The sequence below is a fragment of the Arabidopsis thaliana genome (assembly GCF_000001735.4).
Source record: "Arabidopsis thaliana chromosome 1 sequence".
Taxonomy (NCBI): Eukaryota; Viridiplantae; Streptophyta; class Magnoliopsida; order Brassicales; family Brassicaceae; genus Arabidopsis; species Arabidopsis thaliana.
In genome coordinates, this window is record NC_003070.9 from 8741537 (window position 1) to 8765436 (window position 23900).

The 23900-nt window shown below is 37.1% G+C and overlaps 3 protein-coding genes, 1 long non-coding RNA gene, 2 other non-coding genes and 1 pseudogene across 19 annotated transcripts; 3 read left to right on the forward strand and 4 right to left on the reverse strand.

Annotated features, from left to right (window-relative positions):
- The first annotated feature begins 299 nt into the window (after positions 1–299).
- On the forward strand, positions 300–14068 carry THO2. 9 transcript variants are annotated; one of them, NM_001332657.1, is made up of 34 exons: positions 300–527; positions 615–808; positions 905–1030; positions 1141–1182; positions 1673–1732; positions 2299–2361; positions 2568–2648; positions 3002–3073; positions 3141–3188; positions 3295–3363; positions 3451–3584; positions 4246–4321; positions 4635–4828; positions 5243–5323; positions 5478–5682; positions 5761–5988; positions 6071–6151; positions 6241–6360; positions 6449–6508; positions 6985–7112; positions 7762–7858; positions 7935–8063; positions 8474–8577; positions 8881–9061; positions 9192–9358; positions 9546–10152; positions 10256–10360; positions 10560–10715; positions 10839–10919; positions 10990–11382; positions 11843–12050; positions 12134–12939; positions 13180–13490; positions 13641–14022. In NM_001332657.1, exons 2-34 carry the CDS (start codon positions 674–676, stop codon positions 13705–13707), a joined length of 5415 nt encoding a protein of 1804 aa, NP_001321784.1. In that variant the 5' UTR covers positions 300–527; positions 615–673; the 3' UTR covers positions 13708–14022. The 9 variants fall into 9 exon arrangements, with proteins under 9 accessions (NP_001321784.1, NP_001321783.1, NP_001321785.1 ...); NM_001332658.1 differs by having other exon boundaries at positions 300–364; NM_102309.6 differs by having other exon boundaries at positions 404–527; positions 10560–10719; positions 10843–10919.
- Positions 14069–14691: 623 nt separating this feature from the next.
- AT1G05907 lies at positions 14692–14767 on the reverse strand. The gene has a single exon (NR_138984.1). It is a non-coding gene; the product is annotated as an other RNA (small nucleolar RNA).
- On the reverse strand, positions 14717–15034 carry AT1G05913. The gene has a single exon (NR_138985.1). It is a non-coding gene; the product is annotated as an other RNA (long non-coding RNA).
- On the reverse strand, positions 14825–14923 carry AT1G05917. The gene has a single exon (NR_138986.1). It is a non-coding gene; the product is annotated as an other RNA (small nucleolar RNA).
- Positions 15035–15532: 498 nt separating the features above from the next.
- On the forward strand, positions 15533–15826 carry AT1G24733 (annotated as a pseudogene). The gene has a single exon.
- A 501-nt stretch (positions 15827–16327) lies between these two features.
- AT1G24735 (S-adenosyl-L-methionine-dependent methyltransferases superfamily protein) lies at positions 16328–18109 on the forward strand (the record flags this gene model as incomplete). 3 transcript variants are annotated; one of them, NM_001198158.1, is made up of 6 exons in its annotated part: positions 16328–16512; positions 16741–16826; positions 16901–16995; positions 17128–17330; positions 17405–17533; positions 17622–18109. In NM_001198158.1, the coding sequence occupies exons 1-6, from the start codon at positions 16441–16443 to the stop codon at positions 17910–17912; spliced, it is 876 nt and encodes a 291-aa protein (NP_001185087.1). In that variant the 5' UTR covers positions 16328–16440. The 3 variants fall into 3 exon arrangements, with proteins under 3 accessions (NP_001185087.1, NP_173872.4, NP_001320359.1); NM_102310.5 differs by lacking the exon at positions 16901–16995 and having other exon boundaries at positions 16353–16512; positions 17186–17330; positions 17622–17912; NM_001332662.1 differs by lacking the exons at positions 16328–16512; positions 16741–16826; positions 16901–16995 and having other exon boundaries at positions 17041–17330; positions 17622–17912.
- On the reverse strand, positions 17997–21933 carry MAP70-2 (microtubule-associated proteins 70-2; the record flags this gene model as incomplete). 3 transcript variants are annotated; one of them, NM_102311.7, is made up of 11 exons in its annotated part: positions 21456–21874; positions 21296–21381; positions 20739–20804; positions 20481–20651; positions 20212–20382; positions 19972–20127; positions 19737–19883; positions 19551–19622; positions 18923–19462; positions 18625–18812; positions 17997–18507 (listed from the first exon to the last, which is right to left on the reverse strand). In NM_102311.7, exons 1-11 carry the CDS (start codon positions 21718–21720, stop codon positions 18465–18467), a joined length of 1905 nt encoding a protein of 634 aa, NP_173873.5. In that variant the 5' UTR covers positions 21721–21874. The 3 variants fall into 3 exon arrangements, with proteins under 3 accessions (NP_173873.5, NP_001322232.1, NP_001322233.1); NM_001332664.1 differs by having other exon boundaries at positions 18465–18507; positions 21456–21933; NM_001332663.1 differs by having other exon boundaries at positions 18465–18507; positions 21296–21880.
- Between the last annotated feature and the right edge of the window lie 1967 nt (positions 21934–23900).

The window sequence follows — 23900 nt, forward strand, 5'->3', positions numbered from 1 at the left end:
CTGGTTGAAAACGGGAATGGAGCGAAGAACGCTGAGAAATTTTTTAGGTTTTGGTTTCCATATTTTAGTTAATTTGGTATGTTACTAGCTAGTACTTGTACTCGTTGCTTTCTATTTGTTTATATCTGTTAGGACCAAAAGATGTAATTAACATTTTTAATTCGATATTTGCCTAATTGCCTTGTTAGTAGTATCGTGGTGGACTCAAAGATCATCTGAGCCCATGGGCTTGTTCAATAACAACCAATTCATAGTTTCACGCCCATTCAAAACAAAATCATACGACTTAACCGGACCCGGTTTTGTATTGAAATTGTATACAACATAATTTGCTGAAACAAAAGACGACAGAAAAACAAAATCGGTAAGTAGTAGAAAAAGGAAAAGAATAGTCCCCTCTTCTGCAAAATCAAAAACATATTTGCATCATCTTCACACCGTCATCATCATCGTCTTCAATTTACTTCCACCAAATCAAATAATCTCTCAAAAACCCTAATTTCTCTTTTTCTTCTCTGATCAAAATTGTTCGTTCCTCTCCCTTTTCATCTTATCGGAATGCTTATTTTCTGGTCGCCAATCGAAGTCTAAACCCTATTTTCTTAATCTTCTAGGGTTTCGAAAAGGGAGGAGAGTGAAAGATATACATACATACACACGAAAGGGGTTTAAGATGTCTCTTCCGCTACTGGAGTGTAAGTACGTGACGGAGGAGTTTGTTCGTGAAGGTAAGAATGGCAACTATGGAACCAAGCTGCCCAGCTCTGTGCCGATGCTTCGTTTCCTCTACGAGCTCTCTTGGATTTTGGTATACACACAAACACCACCTTCTCTTCCTACTACTATCCAATCACGCGTATATGTTGTTCGAGTTCCTCAACGGTGCCTCGTGATGGATTATTAGGTTCGTGGCGAATTGCCAATTCAGAGCTGTAAGGCAGTGTTGGAAGGTGTGGAGTTTTTGGATAAGCCATCGAGAGAAGAATTAGCTTCGTGTTTTGCGGATGTTGTGACTCAGATAGCTCAAGACGTAAGTCCAATTACAGTTTTGACATCCTTAGCTCAGAGATGATTGTGCAAGGTTATTGATACTGATCGTTGGATTGATTGGGTTCGTGTTCTCTTTGCTTTGTTTTGCAGCTTACCATGTCGGGAGATCAACGTTCTCGTCTAATCAAATTGGTGAGTGCTAGAATTTATTTTACGTTTTGAAAATTGATCATTGTTTGGATTTGTTAGTCTTGAGGAAAGATAATTCTAGCTCTTTAGATATTAGTGATCACAAAAAGTAACATCCTATGAATAGATTAGGCATGTGGTGTATAGCTATCAGTAGTGTCCTAAGGTTCAACCAACCGATGGCTCATCCTGGGCAGGTTGCAAGAAAGTTCCTGATTGTAAAAGGCTACTTCATCCTAAGGAGCTGAAACTTTGACCATAGTGCCTTAGATGATCTATTAGCGTAGTTTGGTATTGAATTTTCCTTGTATGCTTGATCCAATGTTCTCTGATGAGCTGCTTACAGAGGAGTTGTTAGCATATGTCTTATTTTATTGAATTTGATGATTGCGTACTTTAGTTTCTTCCTTAAAATATTCTTTCTGTTCTCATTTACCATCTCCTCAAGGTTTCTATGCTCACAGCTAATGAACCAATTGTTCTTTTTTGGTAGGCGAAATGGCTTGTGGAATCACAGACAGTCCCTCAAAGGCTTTTCCAAGAGCGTTGCGAGGTAAACATTATGTTACGTTCAGCCAATGAAACAGAGTAATACGTAGAGAATCTTTATATTAATAGAACTTAAAACAAGAAAATACAGCTTTGAGAGGTTTCTTAATAGAGTCCCCTCTTATCCCCCCTTCCACCTTTCACTAGTTCTCGATAACTCCCTCACTGGTACCCCTCATCTATATAGCATGTGCATCATGCAATCCTACTGCCCATCATAGAAACCGTAGCTTGAACAAGTCTGGAGTGATAGATAGAGACTGCTAAATAATAGTTATTGTAGCTGCTAAGGTAGTTATAGAAGTTAACTTCAAGGCTGTAGCCTGTTTCGAATGTCACATTAATCCCTTAAGACTGAAGAATTGTCCTCAAAGATCCAGTGGACCAGCTGGTCTCACGGAATAGCCCTCTTCTTCTTGCTGTAGATGTAAAGGATAGGAGCGGGCAAGTCCTAAAATGTTTGTTATTATTCCCAATTTGAGTAGTTTGTACCCCACCCACTTAACCTCTCTATTTTCTTGATCAGTAAGAAGAAAATTTTCTGAAGGCGTTTTATTTATTTTATTTTAGGAGGAGTTTCTCTGGGAAGCTGATATGGTTAAAATAAAGGCCCAAGATTTGAAGGGGAAAGAGGTGAGGACTTCACACTTCTGTAACTGCTGTATTAATATGACTTCACACTTTAGTCATCAATGCAGCTGCACTGTGCTCTGATTTACGTAATAGTTACTCTGAGTGAATTGCTATTGCGAAAGATTAATGCTTATAAGAATTTCTACTTTACCTGTGTAACTACTGCTCATTGTTTATAAGTAACAATTCTGGTTGATGCTTCTCAGGTGCGATTAAACACTCGTCTTCTGTACCAGCAGACAAAGTTCAACTTACTCCGTGAAGAAAGCGAGGGATATGCCAAATTGGTTCGTTATAGAAGATCTCTAGCAGTCTAGTTTTTTTTTTTTTTTTTTTTTTTATCTATTGTCATTCTTTCTGTCCACTTCGTTTCTATTGTCTTTTCTTAGATACTCTTTACTTCTGTTTTTTCTGAAACACAACTTTAAGGAATACCCCTTTAGTTTTTGGAAGGGATGATCTTTTCAACAATGCTGATTTGGCCTTTCCTTTTCACACGGTTCCAGTTGGAAGGCATATCTTCTGCTAGTTTTATTACCTATAACTGTGCAGAGTAATGAACATATTATCTCAGTAGAGATTCGATTAAGTCAGATTATACATACACCAACTTATAGCAGTTCCTTTTTGTGGAGTGCAGGCCACTCTTTTGTGCCGAGGATCTGCAAGTTCTTCGCACAATGCATCAGCAGCAACGATGGGAATTATCAAGGTTTTGATTCGGCCAATACATTATATTTCGCCCATTTACTTTTTCTGAACTTTATATTTTCTTGCAGTCATTAATTGGGCATTTTGACCTGGATCCAAACCGTGTTTTCGACATTGTAAGTTTTCACTGTTGCTTCTGTCATATTTTTGTTTGATATTGCATAACGCATCAATCTGTCCTTCCCGATTAGTAATAATGTACCCTTTGTTTTTGATGAATAGGTTTTAGATTGCTTTGAACTCGAACAAGATTACGACACATTTCTCAATCTAATTCCTATCTTTCCCAAGGTTTGGAATGTCTTCCTCGTATTTTTATCTTCTAATGCTTAGCTCAAGAGACTATTTTTTGCTAAAAAAAATAATTTTCATGTGCAGTCTCATGCTTCACAAATTCTTGGATTTAAATTCCAATACTATCAGAGACTAGAGGTGAATAGCCCTGTTCCAGTTGGGCTCTATAAGCTTACAGCCTTGCTAGTAAAGGAAGAGTTTATCAATCTTGAAAGCATGTGAGTAGTTTTTTCTTCAACTGTTTTTTCCGCCCTTTCCTTTCTTGCTTTCAAGGTCTTTGGAGCCTCTCGGGAATATTCAAAATCGAGCATTATGTGTAGCCTTAAGAAAGTATACTGGTTTTATCTTTTGTCGTAGACTGAAGTCTCCTTACTAATTGGATACTTGTAGGTAGTCTTCTTCATGACGATTTCTTTTCTTTTCATTATGTGAGAATAAGGTTATACTTGCACACTGGTTTTTATCCTTTTTTGCAGACTGAAGTCTTCTTTCTAATTGGATTCTTGTACATGTCTTCTTCATAACGAGTTTTTTTTTTCATTGAGAATAGGACTAGATCAGTTGGAATGTAAATGAAAGATTCTCTTCTCTTCTGCACCTGTCTCTTGTTTCTAGTTGTTTGGTATCAATTTTAAGTTTGTTTCTTACTGTACTCTGAAAGTTACTTTTTTACTTTGAGATTGCTCTTAAGGAGGACTAGCTAGTAGACTTAATTTATTTTCTCGTGAGCAACTCACTCAATTCATTAACTTATTTCATCAGTGTACTGATTCGGTGATTACTAGATTGCTACATTTCTTTGTGCCTCTAACAAGTGAAATCATACTGAATGTATGGACCCAATATTCTTATACTTTTTTGCCTGGCTGTTGTGAACAGATATGCACATCTGCTACCTAAGGACGAGGAAGTTTTTGAGGATTATAATGTTTCTTCTGCAAAGCGGTTTGAAGAGGTACAGTTCAATATATGACCTCGTCCTTATGCTTAGAGATGTTTTAAGATAGTTTTGTTCTGGCCTACCGTAAGTTGTCTATATGTTTCTTATGTGTTAAAACCTTTTTTTCCCTTGAGACAAACGAACAAACATGGTTTCTCTGCTCTTGTGGTAATCTGCTAATCTTGCCTTCATAAATTTAATAAATACTTAGATACTAAGCACTTCTCCATCTTCCTGGAAGCCAGCCAATTATTTTTTGTTTTTTGTTTTTTACTTTCATAGATTTATTCATGAGTTATTATTTTTACAAGTCCTTCCTTTTATACAGGCCAATAAAATTGGAAAGATTAATCTCGCTGCTACTGGGAAGGATCTTATGGAAGATGAGAAGCAAGGAGATGTCACAGTAGATCTCTTTGCTGCTTTAGACATGGAAAGTGAAGCTGTTACTGAGCGATTACCAGAGCTTGAAAATAATCAGACTCTGGGCCTACTTAATGGTTTCCTCTCTGTGGACGATTGGTATGAACACCGAATCATATCTTTTTACTTAACAAATCCACTGTCGTCAAACCAGTCCATTTGGTTAACAGGTTTCTTGAACCAGTGCATGTTAAATTTTAAGTTTTATTATTCTTCATGAGCATGAGATTTCTTCGTGGAGTACTCTATATATGATTGTTATTTTTTTGATAATTGCATCACCTTCTGTAACTTGAAAATTGAACTTGAGGGCATATTGGATGACTGTTACTGGTGTCTTCTGCCGAATTCACATCTCAGGATCCATACTATCCTAGAAAATTTGTTTACATACAAAGCTATTTTGTATATTTAACTTATATTAAAAGCTTGCTAATTAATCTTCCCCTTTCTGCTCAACTGAGGTGAAAGCTCTTTTTCTTATTATTTTTATATTAACTCACTTCTTTTCAGGTATCATGCAAATATCTTGTTCGAGCGTCTTGCACCTCTTAATCCAGTGGCACACGATCAGATCTGTAGTGGGTTGTTTAGGTTAGTGAGTAATCCTTTAGCGCAAACTATTCTGCACCAGATTTATAGCGGCTTCATTTCTTTGCATCTTCAGCTCTATGTATCCAAAGAGATACTGCAGCTCTGGCCACTAATCTATGATGACAACAATGATTTTTTTGGTCTATGTTTTCAGGCTTATAGAGAAGTCAATCACTCATTCTTATCGCATTGCTCGTCAGACACGTTTTCAAAGTTCTTCTTCTGCGAGCACAGTTAAGCTCACACCCACTGCTAATACGACAGCTAATAGGACTTATCTAGATCTTCCGAAAGAAGTGTTTCAAATGCTTGTTACTGTTGGACCCTACCTCTACCGCAATACACAATTGTTGCAGAAGGTGCGCTGACCTTTAAAATATTGAATGTTCTATACAAAATTAAAGATTGAAGCTGATATATATTTATCACGGTGGCAGATTTGTAGAGTATTAAGGGCTTACTACTTGTCGGCCTTGGATCTTGTTCGCGATGGGTCAAATCAAGAAGGTAGTGCATATGAAGTTTCTCGTGGGCACCTGAAAGAAGTTAGGTTGAGAGTGGAAGAAGCTCTAGGAACATGTCTTCTGCCATCGTTACAGTTAGTACCTGCAAATCCAGCAGTTGGTCATGAGATTTGGGAAGTGATGAGTCTCCTTCCATATGAGGTTGACTTGCTACTGTTTATTTGTTCCAAATATCTTTGTGTAGAATGTGATTTTCAATATTACTGATTAATTTCGTATTTAGGCTCGTTATCGCTTATATGGTGAGTGGGAAAAGGACGATGAGCAGAATCCTTTGTTGTTGGCAGCAAGGCAAGTGGCAAAGGTATAGTAGTATGACTCCTTTGATTCTCATATAATACAAATGGAAAGATACATCCTCCAGATCCTCATGAGACTACTCTCGTATGTCAGTTGGATACTAGAAGAATTCTGAAACGGCTTGCAAAAGAAAATCTGAAGCAGTTAGGAAGGATGGTGGCAAAACTAGCTCATGCCAATCCCATGACGGTGCTTCGGACAATTGTAAATCAGGTGTCGATCTACTACAAACTGTTGCGTTGCTTCTATTTTGTAATTGAATTGTTCTGACGGGGCTAACTGTCATGTTCTTGTTACACAGATTGAAGCATACAGAGATATGATTGCTCCTGTTGTGGATGCCTTCAAGTACTTGACACAGGTCCGTGACCCCTTTTCTTTTGTCTTTTTTGTATGATATGCTCATTTCACCTTATGCCCTTACTCTCCCAGGTTTTTGTCCATTTGGTCGAAAAAATGCAATTTTGATGAGATAGATGGATGGGACTTTTGAGTGATTATGATTTGGCTTTGTAGGTTTTCTACTGATACATGTTACACATTCAGTCTAGCATTCACTCTGGGGTAGGTTTAAATGTGGGATATGGAGATTTGTTGGTTTGGTTGAGCTTAGGCAATAATGAAGTAATAGTCATTAAAAATTAGGATGCAATCAGATTGATCCGAATATTCTAAGAGGTTTTTCAATAAATGTTTATATTTATCGTTCTAGCAACAATCTTTTGTTTGCTAAGTTACCTGAAGTCAGCTTTCCTTGTCAACTTATTGTTGTTTTTGAGATGTTTCTGCCTCTGTTATGCACGCTCTGATTCTTTCTAAATTATTCCTGATGCACAGCTTGAGTATGATATCCTGGAATATGTAGTGATTGAGAGACTGGCACAAAGCGGACGAGATAAACTTAAAGACGACGGGATTAATTTATCAGACTGGCTTCAATCTTTGGCATCCTTTTGGGGTCACCTGTATGTGTTCTTCTTTGGAAACATTAATACATGCTATAAATAGTTTCAGTACTTATTTAGAAAGATTAATTGCGTACAGCAGGCATATTTCTGTTATGCCGAGGATAGAAAGAAAAATGCAGTATTGTTTTAGTGTAAAACTGTTTAAAGAGTGAACTTGTATTTCTGATGTTTAAAACCATTGTGGTTACTTGGTGAATTTGTTAGTACCCTTCCATCTTCTATGTTGACTTTAAGTGTTCATTCTCTTGAAGACGTGTTGTTGTAAGATTTTGGTTGGTCAATTTTGGATTGCCTTTGTGTTTTGATTTTACCCTTTTAATCTTTTCGATAATCAGTTGTTTATGCTAGTAATTTAATTTGCTGGAATTTTGGATGATATTTACTTTCTGCAGAAGTTGAGCTTTTCCATATTGCTCACATGATCTATGCTAGTTTGCCTGAGAGGATGAGTCGTGCTTTGCTTTAAGCTTTAGGTTTTTTCATGTGTTCTTCCTGTTAGGTTTCTTGACTGCTCTATCTTTTTCCTTGATTGCCATTCCTCCAACTCTCTTACTGCAAGATGCACATATAATGTTATTCAGAAAGTAATAAAAGCTGTACTGCAATCTTTTTGGAATGTCTTCGTAACCTATATCATGTTTTTCAGGTGTAAGAAGTATCCATCAATGGAGTTGAGGGGTCTTTTTCAGTATCTCGTAAACCAGTTAAAGAGGGGCCAAGGGATTGAGCTTGTTCTTCTCCAGGTACGCTTTTGGTTTGTAATTCTTATGTACTTATTCAGACTAAGGGTGGCTGACTGTAATTTCATAATGACTGTAGGAACTGGTCCAGCAGATGGCAAATGTACAATACACTGAGAACCTTACTGAAGATCAGTTGGATGCCATGGCAGGAAGTGAGACTTTACGTTATCATGCAACATCATTTGGCATGATGCGAAACAACAAGGTTTGTCTTTTTGATCTTCAAAAATTCAAAATAACTTACTGAATCTTGAAAGAGCCAAGCATTGGTGCTTACCACAAGTGCTTTTATAAGCTTTTGCATCTGTTTATGCTAACACTGGTGTGCGTTTTATATATGCATTTGCATGCATACATGTTTTTTACAAACATGTGAAGGGTTGTGGAAAATTTGTTTTGTTTGAAGTCATTCATTTAGAATGTCTGGTCTTGTAAGAAAGGCTTTTCATTTAACACCTCATCTATTCTTCTATAGATACTAGGCACTATGTAGATAAAAACAAATGTGCTTGCGATAGTGGCATCAGTGTTAATAAGTTTGTTTATTTACCTAGGATATCATTGACGTATCTTAGTTCTTAAACATTTCTGATTCATCTTCCTGTTTTTCTTCAGGCACTTATCAAATCATCAAACCGTCTACGAGATTCGTTACTTCCAAATGATGAACCAAAGTTAGCTATCCCCCTTTTGTTACTTATCGCGCAGCATCGTTCTCTGTAAGTAGACAAATCTGAACACTCAAAATTGTTTGACATTTTAGAAGTGTGCATTAATTGTTTGCATAGAGCATACACGTCTTTACTGGAGCAGGATGCACATCATTATACCTGGAAACATAAATTGGCACGGAAAAAGAAATCGATGTCTAAAAACTTTATATACATTGTTATATATTTTGGTGTGACTATGGACAATGTTCCTGTCTCTAAATTGAGTATTGTGCTGTACACATTCATTTAGTCAACAAACCATGATGTTCATGATTTATTCTATTATAATGTAAGCTTCCTGATATGCAGAGTTGTGGTGAATGCGGATGCGCCTTATATTAAGATGGTCACTGAACAGTTCGACAGATGTCATGGAATTCTTCTCCAATACGTGGACTTCCTTTCTAGTGCTGTCAGTCCTACTACTGCTTATGCTCGGCTGGTACCTTCGCTTGATGAGCTTGTTCATACATACCATCTCGAAGCAGAGGTTGCCTCACTCTTCAACAATATGAATTGTTGACTTTTTCTAGTCTACATCGTTAGCTACTATAGCCGCCTTTTAGTGATTACTGCTCTGCATTTTGAAACCCAGACTTATGTTATAAATCCCATGCCAGGTCGCATTTTTGGTATTTCGCCCTGTGATGAGGCTCTTCAAGTGTCGACGGAATGGTGATGTTTCATGGCCTTTAGATAGTGGGGAATCTATGGATGCGGATTCTGAAATATCAGAGTCTGAGAGTTCCATGATTCTCGATGTCGGTACATCTGAAAAAGCTGTAACGTAAGATTTCAACTCAACCTGTAGTATATTTGGTTGTAGTTCAAATAGTCTCTTTCTAAAGATTTAAAGTGATAAGAATTAGTTATTTAATTGCATTACAAGTAGATGCTGATCTATTGGAGTTCCTCTTGCTGTAAAGTAATTAGTTATTTAATTGCATTTAATTACTTCATCAATGTGTTTGCAGGTGGTCTGATGTTCTTGATACAGTAAGGACAATGCTGCCCTCAAAAGCTTGGAATAGTCTATCGCCAGACCTCTACGCTACATTTTGGGGGCTTACGCTTTATGATCTCCATGTCCCCAGAAATCGTTATGAGTCTGAGATATCTAAACAGCATACTGCCCTTAAGACACTTGAAGAGGTTGCTGATAATTCTAGCTCAGCAATTACCAAGAGGAAGAAAGAGAAGGAAAGGATTCAAGAGTCTCTTGATCGTCTAACCGGTGAGCTGAAAAAGCATGAAGAACATGTGGCTTCTGTCCGTAGAAGGCTTTCACGTGAAAAGGATACATGGTTGAGCTCCTGTCCAGATACTTTGAAGATTAATATGGAGTTCCTGCAGCGTTGTATTTTCCCTCGTTGCACATTTAGCATGGCAGATTCTGTGTACTGCGCGATGTTTGTAAATATGCTTCACTCGCTTGGAACACCCTTTTTTAACACTGTCAACCACATTGATGTCCTGATATGTAAAACGCTGCAACCAATGATCTGCTGCTGTACTGAATATGAAGTTGGAAGACTGGGGAGGTTTTTGTTTGAGACCTTGAAGATTGCATACCACTGGAAGGTAACTATTGAATATTATTATTCTTTGACAATCAAAGTATAGAATCGGGGTTTTCTTTCTAACCTAGTTACTAATGCTGTTGTTGTTTCTAATCTTTTCTCAGAGTAAAGAATCAGTCTATGAACATGAGTGCGGAAACATGCCAGGGTTTGCTGTTTATTATAGATACCCGAACAGCCAGCGTGTCACATTTGGACAATTTGTGAAGGTTTGAAATTCTGATCCCTGACTTGTATATCTATTACTTTTAGTCGTATAAACTTTTTAACTTGTCTCAAGTTTTAGGTGATATAAACTCTAGAACTGTCTTCTACAGTATTTAGCTATCACGTGTTCTGCTTCAATTAATGGTAACAAAGTCTTGTTCCTTCTGTGTTTCATGTCTGTTTCATCTGTTGATCTGAAAGGTACATTGGAAATGGAGTGGAAGAATCACACGACTTTTGATCCAGTGTCTGGAGTCTAATGAGTATATGGAGATTCGTAATGCCCTTATTATGTTAACAAAAATATCTGGTGTTTTCCCAGTTACTCGGAAAACTGGGATAAACCTTGAGAAACGGGCAAGTACCTCTTGACGAGCTATTCTTATGAATCTGCTTTCAATTAGTGTGATTTCTATCTTTCCCTGTGTTTTTTTTGTGAAAAGATTAATCTTTCCTTTCTTTGGTGGTTTGGTCTTTCAGGTAGCCAAGATTAAAAATGATGAGCGAGAGGACCTTAAGGTCTTAGCAACTGGTGTTGGGGCTGCTCTGTCTGCAAGAAAAGTGAGTGCTAACCATAGCAATTTCATGTTCAGTGTTTTATACAATTTCACTGAATGTCGTTTATTTGCAGCCACATTGGGTTACAGACGAAGAATTTAGCATGGGCTTCCTTGAACTAAAGGCTCCGCCAGTACATACTCCAAAACATGCTTCTTCCCAGAATGGCTTGTTAGTTGGTGTCTCCCAAGGTGAACCAACTGGGGAAAGAGCTACTGTTAACCAGCAGCCTGAGTCTGGTGGATTGGGCAAGGACCAGATGTTGAAAACTAAACCTCTAGATGGAAGAACGGAAAGTATACCTTCAAAATCTGATCAAGGACATCTAAAATCAAAGGGAGGCAATCCATTGGATTCCCAACCATCCATATCTAAGAAGTCAATGGAACAAAAGGAAACAGATGAAACACCCAGAATATCTGACGAGAATCCTGTCAAACCTGCTTCAAAATATTCTGAAGCCGAGGTATGGCCATGCTATTTTTTCTCTTTTATTTCTTAGGTTACCAATCCCTACTTTATTTGTGAAACCAAATTTTGTCACTAGTATGTGTTCACAGAAATTATGTAGGAAAGTTATCCTGCCCATTCTATCTTATTTGTTTGGTAGAGCCAATTCTACTTTCTTGTTAATTATTTTCTAAAGGACTGATTTAGGGGAAGTAATGCTTAGAATTTATATTTTGGGGATACCTGATTTAAGGGTAGACATAAGGAATGTGTTTAACCTATCACGTGGGACCTGGGTTGTGAGTGAGAGCTCTAAGGTCAATTGTTTAATATGATGCAATATGCTACAATCTACACTCTTCGCCTTCACCCTTTTTATGTTGGAAACTGGTAGCTGAAAAAATTCAGCTAATCAGCTATTCAGGAAGTTTTGGGGATCTAACTTTGTATTATGTATAATTATTTTTGGCTGGCAGTTAAAAGCTTCCTCTAAACGAGGTGCGTCAGTGAACAAATCTGCAAAGCAAGATTTTGGAAAAGATGATGGAAAGTCCGGTAAAGCTATTGGAAGAACATCCACAGCTGACAAAGATCTTAATTATCTGGAGAGCAGGCAATCAGGTTTGACCAAAGCTCTTTCCAGCACAGCAGCCAATGGTAGCATAGCTACTGGGTCGTCCAAAGGTTTGATCTCACCCACAAAACTATTAGATATTCGTAGAAGCTAATGTAAGTTGAAGGTATTCTGACTTTAATTTCTGAAGCAGTAAAAGATGATGGCGCTGAAGCTTTGGATGCACAAAAGCAATCTTCTCGGACTGTTCATTCCCCTAGGCATGAAATTGTCACTTCTGTGAGATCCAGTGATAGGTTACAAAAACGAGCTAATGCTGTTGAAGATAGTGAAAGGATAAGTAAACGTCGTAAAGGAGATGCTGAGCACAAAGAGCATGACAGTGAGCCTCGATCGAGTGACCGAGATAGATCAGTCGAGGCCCGATTGGATTTAAACAAAACAGTTACTGATGACCAAAGCACCCATAGGGATCAAGATAGATCAAAGGATAAGGGTTATGAAAGACAGGATCGAGACCACAGAGAAAGAGTCGATCGTTCTGATAAACCTCGTGGAGATGATGTTGAGAAAGCACGAGACAAATCCTTGGAACGTCATGGTAGAGAACGCTCAGTTGAGAAGGGTCTAGATAAAGGAACAACTAGGAGTTATGATAGAAACAAGGATGAAAGAAACAAAGATGATAGAAGCAAACTGCGTCATAGTGAAGCATCACTTGAGAAATCTCATCCTGATGACCATTTTCATTCTCAAGGTTTACCCCCACCTCCACCTTTACCTCCTAACATCATTCCACATTCTATGGCCGCAAAAGAAGACCTCGAAAGAAGGGCTGGCGGTGCAAGGCATTCTCAGAGGCTTTCCCCGAGGCATGAAGAAAGAGAGAAACGACGCTCTGAAGAGAATTTATCAGTTTCTGTGGATGATGCAAAACGTAGAAGAGATGATGATATTAGGGACCGAAAGCGAGATGACCGAGAAACAATCACTGTGAAGGTATAGCTCCCTCTTTACATATTAGGAACTGCAGAATATCGGCAGTAGCTGCATCATCATGGTTCTTTGTCTTATCTATTTTTTTGTTATGGTTATTCGTTTCTGATTTCTTTAAGTGGTTATTTTGTTTGATACATTTGGTTAGTTTTTATCATTAAAAGGGAGAAACTCGATGAAGTGTTTTCCGCAGAGATCTCCCTATTTGACTATAGGAATAAACATCTTATCTACTCTATGCAGGGAGAAGAAAGAGAAAGGGAAAGGGAAAGAGAGAGGGAAAGAGAAAAAAGCCTCCCTTTGAAAGAGGATTTTGAAGCCTCCAAGAGAAGGAAGCTTAAGAGGGAGCAACAGGTCCCATCTGCAGAGCCAGGAGAATACTCTCCTATGCCACATCATTCGTCTTTATCGACCAGTATGGGACCATCATCGTACGAAGGCAGAGAGCGGAAGAGCAGTAGTATGATTCAACACGGAGGTTATCTTGAAGAGCCAAGCATCAGACTTCTTGGAAAAGAAGCTTCCAGCAAAATGGCTCGTCGTGATCCTGACCCGTATCCTTAAATAAAAGAGCCAACTTATAAAATCTCTCTGCTTGAGTATTGCATCATGATTCAAATCCTTATATGATGCATCATTGAATGGTATCTTCAGAATTGCAAAATCCAAATCCAAGAATAGCAATTTCCTTGACATTGCTCTAGAATCTATGACCGTGAATGGGAAGACGACAAGAGGAGAGCAGAGCGGAAGCGGAGAGATCGGAAGTAGAGAGTGATGATTTGCAGATCCTTTGGTTTGTTCAACGAAGAGAGAGACAAATACTGGTATTGAACACTGCTTATGTTGTACACGTACTATTCAATGACCGTGCGGGTCTACTTTGTCATTTGGCTCCGCCGAGTTTGATAAATGACTTGCCAGACTTCAGATATATTCATAGCAATTGACTTATTCGAAATTTTTTTCAGATGATTTATGACTGAGCTTGTAAACTGTAGCTAGCCAGGGAAATTGATAGTGTAACAAATATCGAATTTTGTTTGGGGATTTTCTATGTGAGAAAAAAAAGCATCTGAAGACAATAATAACAAATGGTTCATCAAATTATATAGCTTTGACCTGCCCCGGTTTTATTAATCATGTCACTTTGCTCAGCTAAACACTGAAATAGTTACAACTTTTGGTTTGCAATGGGGATATGTGGAGTTGTAATGTTGATTATGCCCATTGATTTCCATTAACTTCGGCGAAATCAAGAGTAATATGTCTTTAGTTAAAGTCACGCTTTTGGTATATAAGCTGATGGCAAATAATTCCTTATGCTGTAATTTTCCTCGGTTGTTATCAGTGTGCTAAGGTAGTTATCTTATCCAAACCTATGGCTTAATCTCATCACAATCCAATGATGTAAAGGTAGACTAATGCAGATTGATTCTGTTCTTCTTGTGGAATAGTCATGAGTCAGATTTCTGAATTCTTTTAATGATTTCAACTTATTGAATTAGTCAGAGAATAATGTGACCATACAATCTGTTTGTTTCAAGTTAAACTAAGCAAGAAATAATCATCAATTACAAGTTTTAATTCCCAAAATTATCAGTTATTCCTATTTTCTTAACACCTTGTTGCCTGTGATAATCCAAAATCAAGCTCATTATTTTGGGTCATTAATTTATTTTTTATGAAACCATAAGAAAATAGTCACGAAAACAAAAACAATAGAGCAAAAAAGGGTTTTCAAAGAAATAAGTACTCTTTCAGTTCAGGTCTCCAATTTTTTTCAGCATATTGAAATCTCAGGAGAACGAAAGTTTTGACATCATAAGAGCTTACCCCAGATAAAAAAGACACCATAATTTGTAAAAACAAAAAGAAAAGAGATGATGAAATTGCCTCAGCTCAGTTCAGGTCTCCATAATTTCTCCGCATGATAAAATCTCGGAAGAACGAAAGTTATGATTTGATCATCATCGGAGGCAATTTCTACACAAATTGAAAAACATCGCTAGATTTGAAAGAATTTTATCAAAACCCAAAACAACGATAATAGAATCAATACGCGTGAAAAAATCAATAAAGAGAGAACAGAAGTATCAAAACGACTAAAAGTGATTGGTAATGTGATAATTTCATCACTGCGTCATTTATATGGCTCTGGAAGAGGGAGGCTGAGCTGGGGCGAGTAAACCCTAGCTCTATCTTTGAGTAAATGGGCTTTTAATGGGCCTTTGTTATTGGGTCTTTCAAAATCAGTCCATAATATTTCTTTGTAGATTCTTTATTTCTTTTACTTTTTAAACAACTTAATTAGAAGTATGCATTTAGGATTTTTATTATTATTATCGAAAATCATATTATACTCAAACGATATCAAAGATTATTACACGTTCTACCATCTTAGAGATTACAACAATACGATTAAAAGCATGTAGGGATGCAACATAAGAAAAACAAAAATAGACCGACGATGAATCCATGAGATTTCGGAGACAAATATTGAGAAAACATAACACGAGAAAGCACTAAAATACACTATTTTTTTCCTCTTAATTTGATGACATTGGTTTGTGAATGATAATGGATCGGAGCACAGGAGAATCCAAAACCAGAGTTTGATTTTGCATTTGTTGATGCTGATAAACCAAACTATGCCAACATGCACGAGAGACTAATGAAGCTGGTGAAGGTAGGTAGGAGGAATCATAGCGTTTGATAACACTTTGTGGTACGGGTTTGTGGCGGAGAAAGAGGAAACGTGCCAGAGCACATGAGGGTGAACAGAAAAGTCTTTTTGGAGTTGAACAAGCGGCTAGCTGCTGATCATCGCATCGAGGTCTCTCTAGTCTCCGTAGGTGATGGTGTCACTCTATGCAGACGCCTTGTATGATTAAGAGACTCATCAAAATATTAAATGTTTCTTTAGTTTTGTTTGGTTTGGGATTTGAATTGTCGAATGCTTGTTGCGATACCTTTATTTTTTTCTCAAGTTCTGCTCCAACCATGCCATATATATGTCACGCTAGCAACTGTCATACAGTCCATATTTTCAATCACCGATTTCAATTTTCTAGTGTAAATCTCATTATTTGTTTTTGGAAAATTAGTGGTGTATGAAAAGACTTCTTATTTTAAAAGGAAAAATAATAATTTGATTACCTAAATCATAAAAATACACTTATTTTCATAACTCATCATGAAAAAACTTTACAATTAGAGTTTGAGTTGAAGCGGTTGTAGAAAATGTAATATACTACAACGTCATGATTCTTAATATCATACGACACATTTTTTTAATAGTAAACCGATCGTCGGCGGTGGTTTAGGCTTCCATCATAAAAAAAAAAAAACGAAAGATGTATACACTTGTCGAGCTGTTAATATCATTACTAGGCCACTACTTTTACAGATTCTCTTTAAAAAGAGTAATAGAGACATGTAAGTTCGTGTGTTACAAAGCTTTTAAAGTTGAAGGCGTCGAGAGAGAGAGAGAGAGAGAGAGCTATGGAGAAACTGCTTCCGCCCTCTAAATTGCTTCCGCCTAAAGGGATTCTCAAGAGCGACGCTCTCAAAAAGGTCTTTTAATCACTTTTTAGTTCATAGAGGTTTTTTTCTCTACTTACTGTTTTGTTCGGATCCATAAGTCTTGCATGCTAATTGATCTGAAATTTTTTAGTTAGTTTTGTCTGATGAGGTGAAGCTTTATCGTTTAATGATTAAGATTTTCTATTAATGCTAAATCCGAACCAACTCATGTATTATACGGTTGTGGTTGTGAATCAAAACTTGGTATATGTGAAACAGTACATCTTTGAAACGACGGCGTATCCAAGAGAGCATGAACAACTCAAGAAATTACGAGAAGCTACGGTCCTCAAGTATGGCAATTTGTAAGTCTGGCTGCAACCTCTATTGTCCATATTTCTATAATCATTATAGCTTAGTTGAGCTAATATTTTGCAAGATATACAGTACTACTATACGATCATACTCTGATACTTTCCAACAATAATTGCAAGTATCATAACGTTACTACGTTAGATCCTACTAAATATGTATGTACCTTGTACTTCCACTCGCATAAGTTAATTTTTTTTTCTTGTTAAACTTTCCAAAAAAATAAACATTTTCAAATTTTGACAAGACTTAGCAGCTTAGTGTGGTTTGTGGTATAGTCGTAAAATTTATCAGATCATCAATTCAAGGATTATACTAGTAATGAAAAAATGGTTTGTGCTTGTATGCGTAGAAGCGAGATGGAGGTACCGGTTGATGAGGGGCATTTCCTATCTATGCTTCTAAAGATAATGAATGCCAAAAAGACGATAGAGCTTGGTGTTTTCACCGGTTATTCGTTGCTCACCACGGCCCTAGCATTGCCTCATGATGGACATGTATGTACACAACACTCCTTGATTTTTACAAATCAAATTAAGCAAAAATGATAAGAGCTAGCATCTATGAACAGGTTACTGGAATAGATATTGATAAAGAAGCTTACGAGATGGGACTGGAGTTCATAAAGAATGCAGGTGTTCATCACAAGATCAATTTCATCCACTCTGATTGTCTTCAGGCCTTAGACAATATGTTGAGTGTAAGTAATCAGTCTTCATTTTTCTCTCTTTTGGTATGCTATTCTCTTAAGTTGATGACATTGGTTTATGAATGATAATGGAGCACAGGAGAATCCAAAACCAGAGTTTGATTTCGCATTTGTTGACGCTGATAAACCAAACTATGCAAACATGCACGAGAGGCTAATGAAGCTGGTGAAGGTAGGAGGAGTCATAGCGTTTGATAACACATTGTGGTCAGGGTTTGTGGCGGAGAAAGAGGAAAACGTGCCAGTGCACATGAGGGTAAACAGAAAAGCCTTTTTGGACTTGAACAAGCGTCTCGCTGCTGATCCTCACGTCGAGGTCTCTCAAGTCTCCATTGGCGATGGTGTCACTCTCTGCAGACGCCTTGTATGACTAAGAGACTCATCATAATACCAAATGTTACTTAGTTTTGTTTGGTTTGGGATTTGAAATCTTCGAGTACTTGTTGTGATGTGATTTGTTCAAATATATCAAATCATATATTATATATCAGCAAACCCAAAATACAAACGAATAAATCACACAAAGAGTGCAATAGAGTAACAAACAAATAAAAGGAATCAGAGGTACACAAGCTCTAGAGAAGCCAAATACCAAACCTATACACCAAAAACAAACTAACTCCCGAAAAGAGAGATGAAAATGTTAGCCAAAATGTCAACATCTCTCACTCTCTCCCTCGGCTTTTCTTCTCCTCCCTCTAACCACTTTAACACCAAATCTATGTCACAAACTCTCTTTCTTATCTTTTTACTAGGTTATAGGTGTGAGGATGGGATTATCAGCATGCTAAGTTATATATGGTGATACAACCAATCACATGAGGTAAACAAAAACAAAGTAAAAGCCATGATATAAGGTTAAAACAGCTGAATAACAAGAGCCAAGGACATTCTTTTACTTGTTATTTTCTTGAATCTCCCTTCACTGGGTACTCTTCGTTAACCCGCCACTTCGTCCAGCAGCTCTGCGCAAATCCAAACTCCAAATTTAGTTTGAATACCAAATTATGAACTAAGAAGTATATAGCATTATAGCTAACCATGAAATGTGTAATACAAAGTGAAAAACCACATAGCTCTACCTTCCCGCAAGAATCTGGGCGGTGTTGGATGGGCTCTTGCTATTTGAAAACCTTTTGGCTCTGGCGTCCTGATCTTTCTCCACACGCATTGCAGCAACTTCTTTTTCCATTGCAGCTACTTCCCGTCTCATCTTCTTTGCTTCAACCTCCATTGCCTTTGTTAATGTTTCCACCTTCTTCGCTAGCATCTACGAACATCAACGTATCATTACTTCCTCCGTTTACAACAAGAATGTTCTTCTTTAAACAAGATTAATATGGCATAAAGAAACAGAACTTAAAGAAACAGAACTCTTACCTCGATGGCATCATCTTTGTCTTTGAGGCTTTGATCCTTTTCATTAGAGGCTTTCCTCAAAGAAACTACTTCTTTCTGTAGTAAATCATACAAAACACCAGGGACACTGTCCTCAGTTGCTGCTTCAGGGTCTTCACTTTGTGGCTTCTCCTCTGAATTTTCTTTCCACCCATTACCTGACTCTGCTTCCTTAGAGTCATCAGTAGCCTTGTTGAAGGAATAATTCCCAGGTCCGTTTAAAAGTGCTTTGCCTCTATCCACGGATCTTGTGCCTCCATCAAATGACTTAGATGTTCCTTTAGCATTCTTCAACACCGAAGTTGAATTAATAGACAATGAATGCCTCATCTGAGATGCTGGAGCTTTCTTTGATAAAGCACCGTTTGATGTAAATTTTTGTAAGTTTTCAGCTCCACCAAGCGACTGCCTGCGAGAAGGTCCATTACTCATGCTTCTTGCCTCGGGTGTGTTCCTGGTGGCGCTGCTTGAAGTTCCTCGAAGTGTCTCCTCAAGCACTTTAAGCCGCAGTTGAAACTTCTCCTGAAATTGCACAAACAAAATATATTACTTCTTGTTCTGTGTAACAAGATCAACTGAAAGAAGCTGACTAATGGATAAGATTTGTTACTTTTAACTGTGCCTCGGATTTTGCAGCCCGGTCTGTTATGGCGAGCTTATCACGAAGTTGCTGCATTTCTCCCTGCAAAAAAGTTGAGGATCAAGAAGTGAGAATGTAGATATGGATGGGCCTTGCTCACTGCAAATAATTTGCGTCCTAAGAATCTAGGAGAGGGGCCATCATATCAAAGTAAACCTGTAGAAACCTTCGTTCTTCGAGCCATTGCTTCACAGGCATCACTTTATCATTACCATCTTTCCACTCATTTGCTACCACAGTGGCAACTCTGTTTGCTGTAACCTTTGCACGTGCAAGCTCCCGGTCAAGAGTTTTCCGCTCTTCCTGAAAGACAAAAACAAGAATTATTCCTACATCAGTAGGCAATTGTTGTGACAAGAAATTAGAGACTTTATGAAGTGTGTTTAGTTACATTCATCTCTTGAAATTTCCGCTGGTAATCCCTCACGGCATTTGCAGCAGCACCACCTGCAAGAACAGCCTCTTCTAGCTCTCGTACTGTCTGAGTAAGCTTTTCCACTTCAGCAACCTTCTGCCTATGCATTCTATCTAGAATTTTGTTTTCTTCCTAAAACAGAAAATAAAGTTAATCAGATTGTTGGCAAATCCATAGATTAAGTAAATACAAAGAACAAGATGGCGACCACAGAACCTGACAGATTTCAATTTGCTTCATTAGCTCCTGGTTCTTATTCTGAAGATCATCAACCATAGCGGCTTTTGCCATGGCAGCTTCAACGGTCCTCTCAGCTTCAAGTAAGGCAGCTTCCTTTGATTTAGTCAGACGGTCCAAAGCCCTGTTATCTTCTTGAAGCTTTCCAATCTACACAGATACAAGAGATTTGATCAGTGACCTCATAAACTTTCAATATCCCATATGAAAGTAAACAGCAAGCAGTTAGACTTAAAATGACAATATACCTCTGATCGTGCAAGCTTAAGTTCAGCTTCTAATGGAGCAAGGATGGCTTCAATAGGAGGCATGTCATCATCCTTTTGAGCAGCATGGACTCTTCTTAAAGTGGCTTCAGCAGCAAACTGAGCAGCCATTGATGCTTTCTTTTCCTCATTGATTTTCTTGATTTCTAGATTCTGCAGCAAGGTTGATATCATATGTCTATAAGCTTAAGAAACGAAAGGTGAACATCATCGAACCAAGGAAAGATTATCGAACAATACTTTGCTTTCGAGAATGGATTCAGTCAACTTGAGCTTCTCATCCAACTTAGTAAGCTCCTCAGTAAGCTACAACAACAACAAAAAAACATAGAGGAAACTTCATTCCACAAGAAGAGAATGTGTAAATAAAAAATCCCACTGTTAAAAACATAAAAGTCAAGAACAAACACATGATGTTATAATTGATCAAAACTAAAAGGCAAAGTTAAATTCTGAATGTTCTTCTCCAACCACATTGCCCAAATACCACACTACGATAAATGCACCTAAATTCATTATAAATTATTTCTTCAACTAACAAGGAAACTAAGACTTTGTAGTAAAATAAAGTGACCCAGATGTGAAATTCATCAACCATTATTTGATTGGTTGAACCAAAAATGTAGAGATTAATAATCGTCCCTGAGAAATTGCTAAATGTGTGAAATTTATCAACCATTATTGATTGGCTTAACCAAAAATGGAGATAATTTACCAAAACATCAAGAAATGATTAAGAATTGGTAAAATGTGAAAAAGCTTCAGACAAAAATAGCAAAATTCAGACACAAACAAACCTCTTCAACAGCTTTCTCTCTTTGTCTCTCAGACAACCTAAGCGCTTTGATCTCAGCGTTTGCTTCTCCTAACTCCCGATCCTTATCTACATCCCCCCAACAACCAATAATCAGAAACCGAATCGACAAAAAATAAAAAAATCGAACAGCATTATCAGACCTCTAACTTCATTCTCTAGTCGATTAAGCTCCACTTTCACTGGATCCGAGCCATGAAGCAAAGTAATAAACTCATTATCAGCCGCAGCGTCGAAACTCGGCCTTATTGGTCTCCTCTTCGACGAGCTTTTACCTCCGCTGCTCTCTTTGTAAGACGCCGACACCGTTAATGACGGATACGTCGCCGAAGAAACCGGCGGTTGTGGAGTTACTTCATGTTCAGTAACCGTCGCCGATAAATCTCCGTCACCGGAAACATCCGACATCTCCGATCTGATTCCTTTGTTGGATATATATACAAAAAGCACTTCCAAATCCAAATGCCAGAGAGAGAGATTGTTTGAGAAAGTGAGAGAGAAGAGAATGAGTAAAGAGAAGAGAGATTTATAAATAAATATGCAGTTACAGATTTGACAAGACAGCGAGAGATGATGACGCAACATTTGTATTAATTCTTAAACACTAACTTCAAACATGTTACTTTTTCTGATTAGTCAATAAACTAATTAATTAGTAAGCAAATTAGACAATTAAGTAGTAGTACTATGTTTTCTACTATTTTTCTTTAGTAGCTTACAGTGAATTTTGTCGCTTGGATCTCTTCTAATATTGTTTATTTCAAAAAGTTAATTCTTGGTGTGCATCTTTATTACAAAAAAATAATAAACACAAAAGTAATAATGAGAAATAAACCTGAGTTTTTTGTAGCAGACACTTAGTTGAATGTTTATTGAGTATTAATGTCATGGAATTGTTTCTGGTATTTTTTCTTGTGATTTATTTAGTTAGTTGTGAATTCATCTTTTGATTGTAAGGTAGATAATTAATTATTACAGATAAAATATGTTGACTTGGTCAATATGTTCAATTGTCTGATAATTAGTAAGGAAAAGGTATAACTAGTAATTAGTGAAGATTAGATTTAAATGCTTTGCCCATGAAAAGAGGGAAAATGTTCGATGTCCCAAATATCTTTGTTTCGCTTTTTCTCTTTTCGAGGGATAATGCTTCTTCTCTTTTTTCTCAAGTAAGGTTGGTTGGTTCTACTTCTAATGGACAACAATAAGAAAAGTATATGAATCTTAACACCTATGACCTATTCTACTCATATTTTAGAATCCTATTCTTAAAGATCACTTGAGATTATTAGCCTAAGTTAGGAATAAATAACTATATGACTATTTTCATATATGTATTTGTTCAATAGAAGCATGTTAACCTTGTTGACAACAAAACATTTGTTCCACCCATTAAAATTATATGTTTATATAGGTTATTTTAGTAAAGTGGTTAAATGCGAGTTATATAGGTGGGTAGTTCAAATGTATAAAAACAGGATGGTGTCTGAAACTTTTCTTTAAATTTACAGAAAGAAAATAGATACTTTTCCCAGATACAAGAAGTACACATTAAGCAGCTTATACAGTTTGATATTCCTCAAGTCGGAAATTCTGCAATCTTTACTTAACAGGTATTTTATTTAATCAGTATTCCGTACTCACATGCTTCCACTACAACGAGACCTTTCGATAAAATATAGATCTATTTAGACTATTATTAAAATTTAAAAGTAACAAAGACAACGAATATACTAAACTCAGATTATATTTTCCAAAACTATTACTAAATTAAGAATATCAATACGTACACTAGATATAGAAATCGGAATTAGGTACGTTGTGATCAATTTCAGCTACCATAAACTAGTCAATTGTAGTGACTAGTGAGTATGTGGACCTTGGATTCATATAGAGTTATGAGATTCGGTTTAACGTATCATGCGAATCTCAGTGTCTACTAAATGCAAAAGGAACAAACGCATATTATAGATGATAATACGTGATTGGACACATCACATAGTTTAAGGCATTACATATATCGATATACATAATTAAATACGTATTACTTCTATGGCGTGTAGTAGAAAGACTAGCTGCATATGGCACCTAATTAATACACATATGGTTCATGTGAAATGCTGGATATGTATATGGTATACCACCACTTTGGTACCATAATGCAACATCTAAATTCGAGAAACGTACTTTCTTATGAATACAACGTTTTGGGCATCATTTAGGGAGAGATGAACTCCATTACCCAAAAGTAAAATTATTCTCTCATATTTCGGAGACGTTATATTTGAAGTCCATGCCATTTTTTAACCTCGTTATTTTTTCATGATAAACTTTTGTACCGCCGACTAAGTACTAAGTTTTTGATACCGCAAACTCTTAACTGTTTTTCAAACCACTGATTTTTACGACTTTATTATAGTTTTACACATAAATAAAAGTCGTCCATGTAATTAAGTATGTAACCATATTTTACCGTAACGTACATCACCAAATAAATCTGAAAGGAGAGAGGAGGATAAAATAAAGGGAAAAAAAGGAAAAAGGGTAGCAAGGAAGAAAGCTGCGTGAACCCATGTGCCACTTCTTTG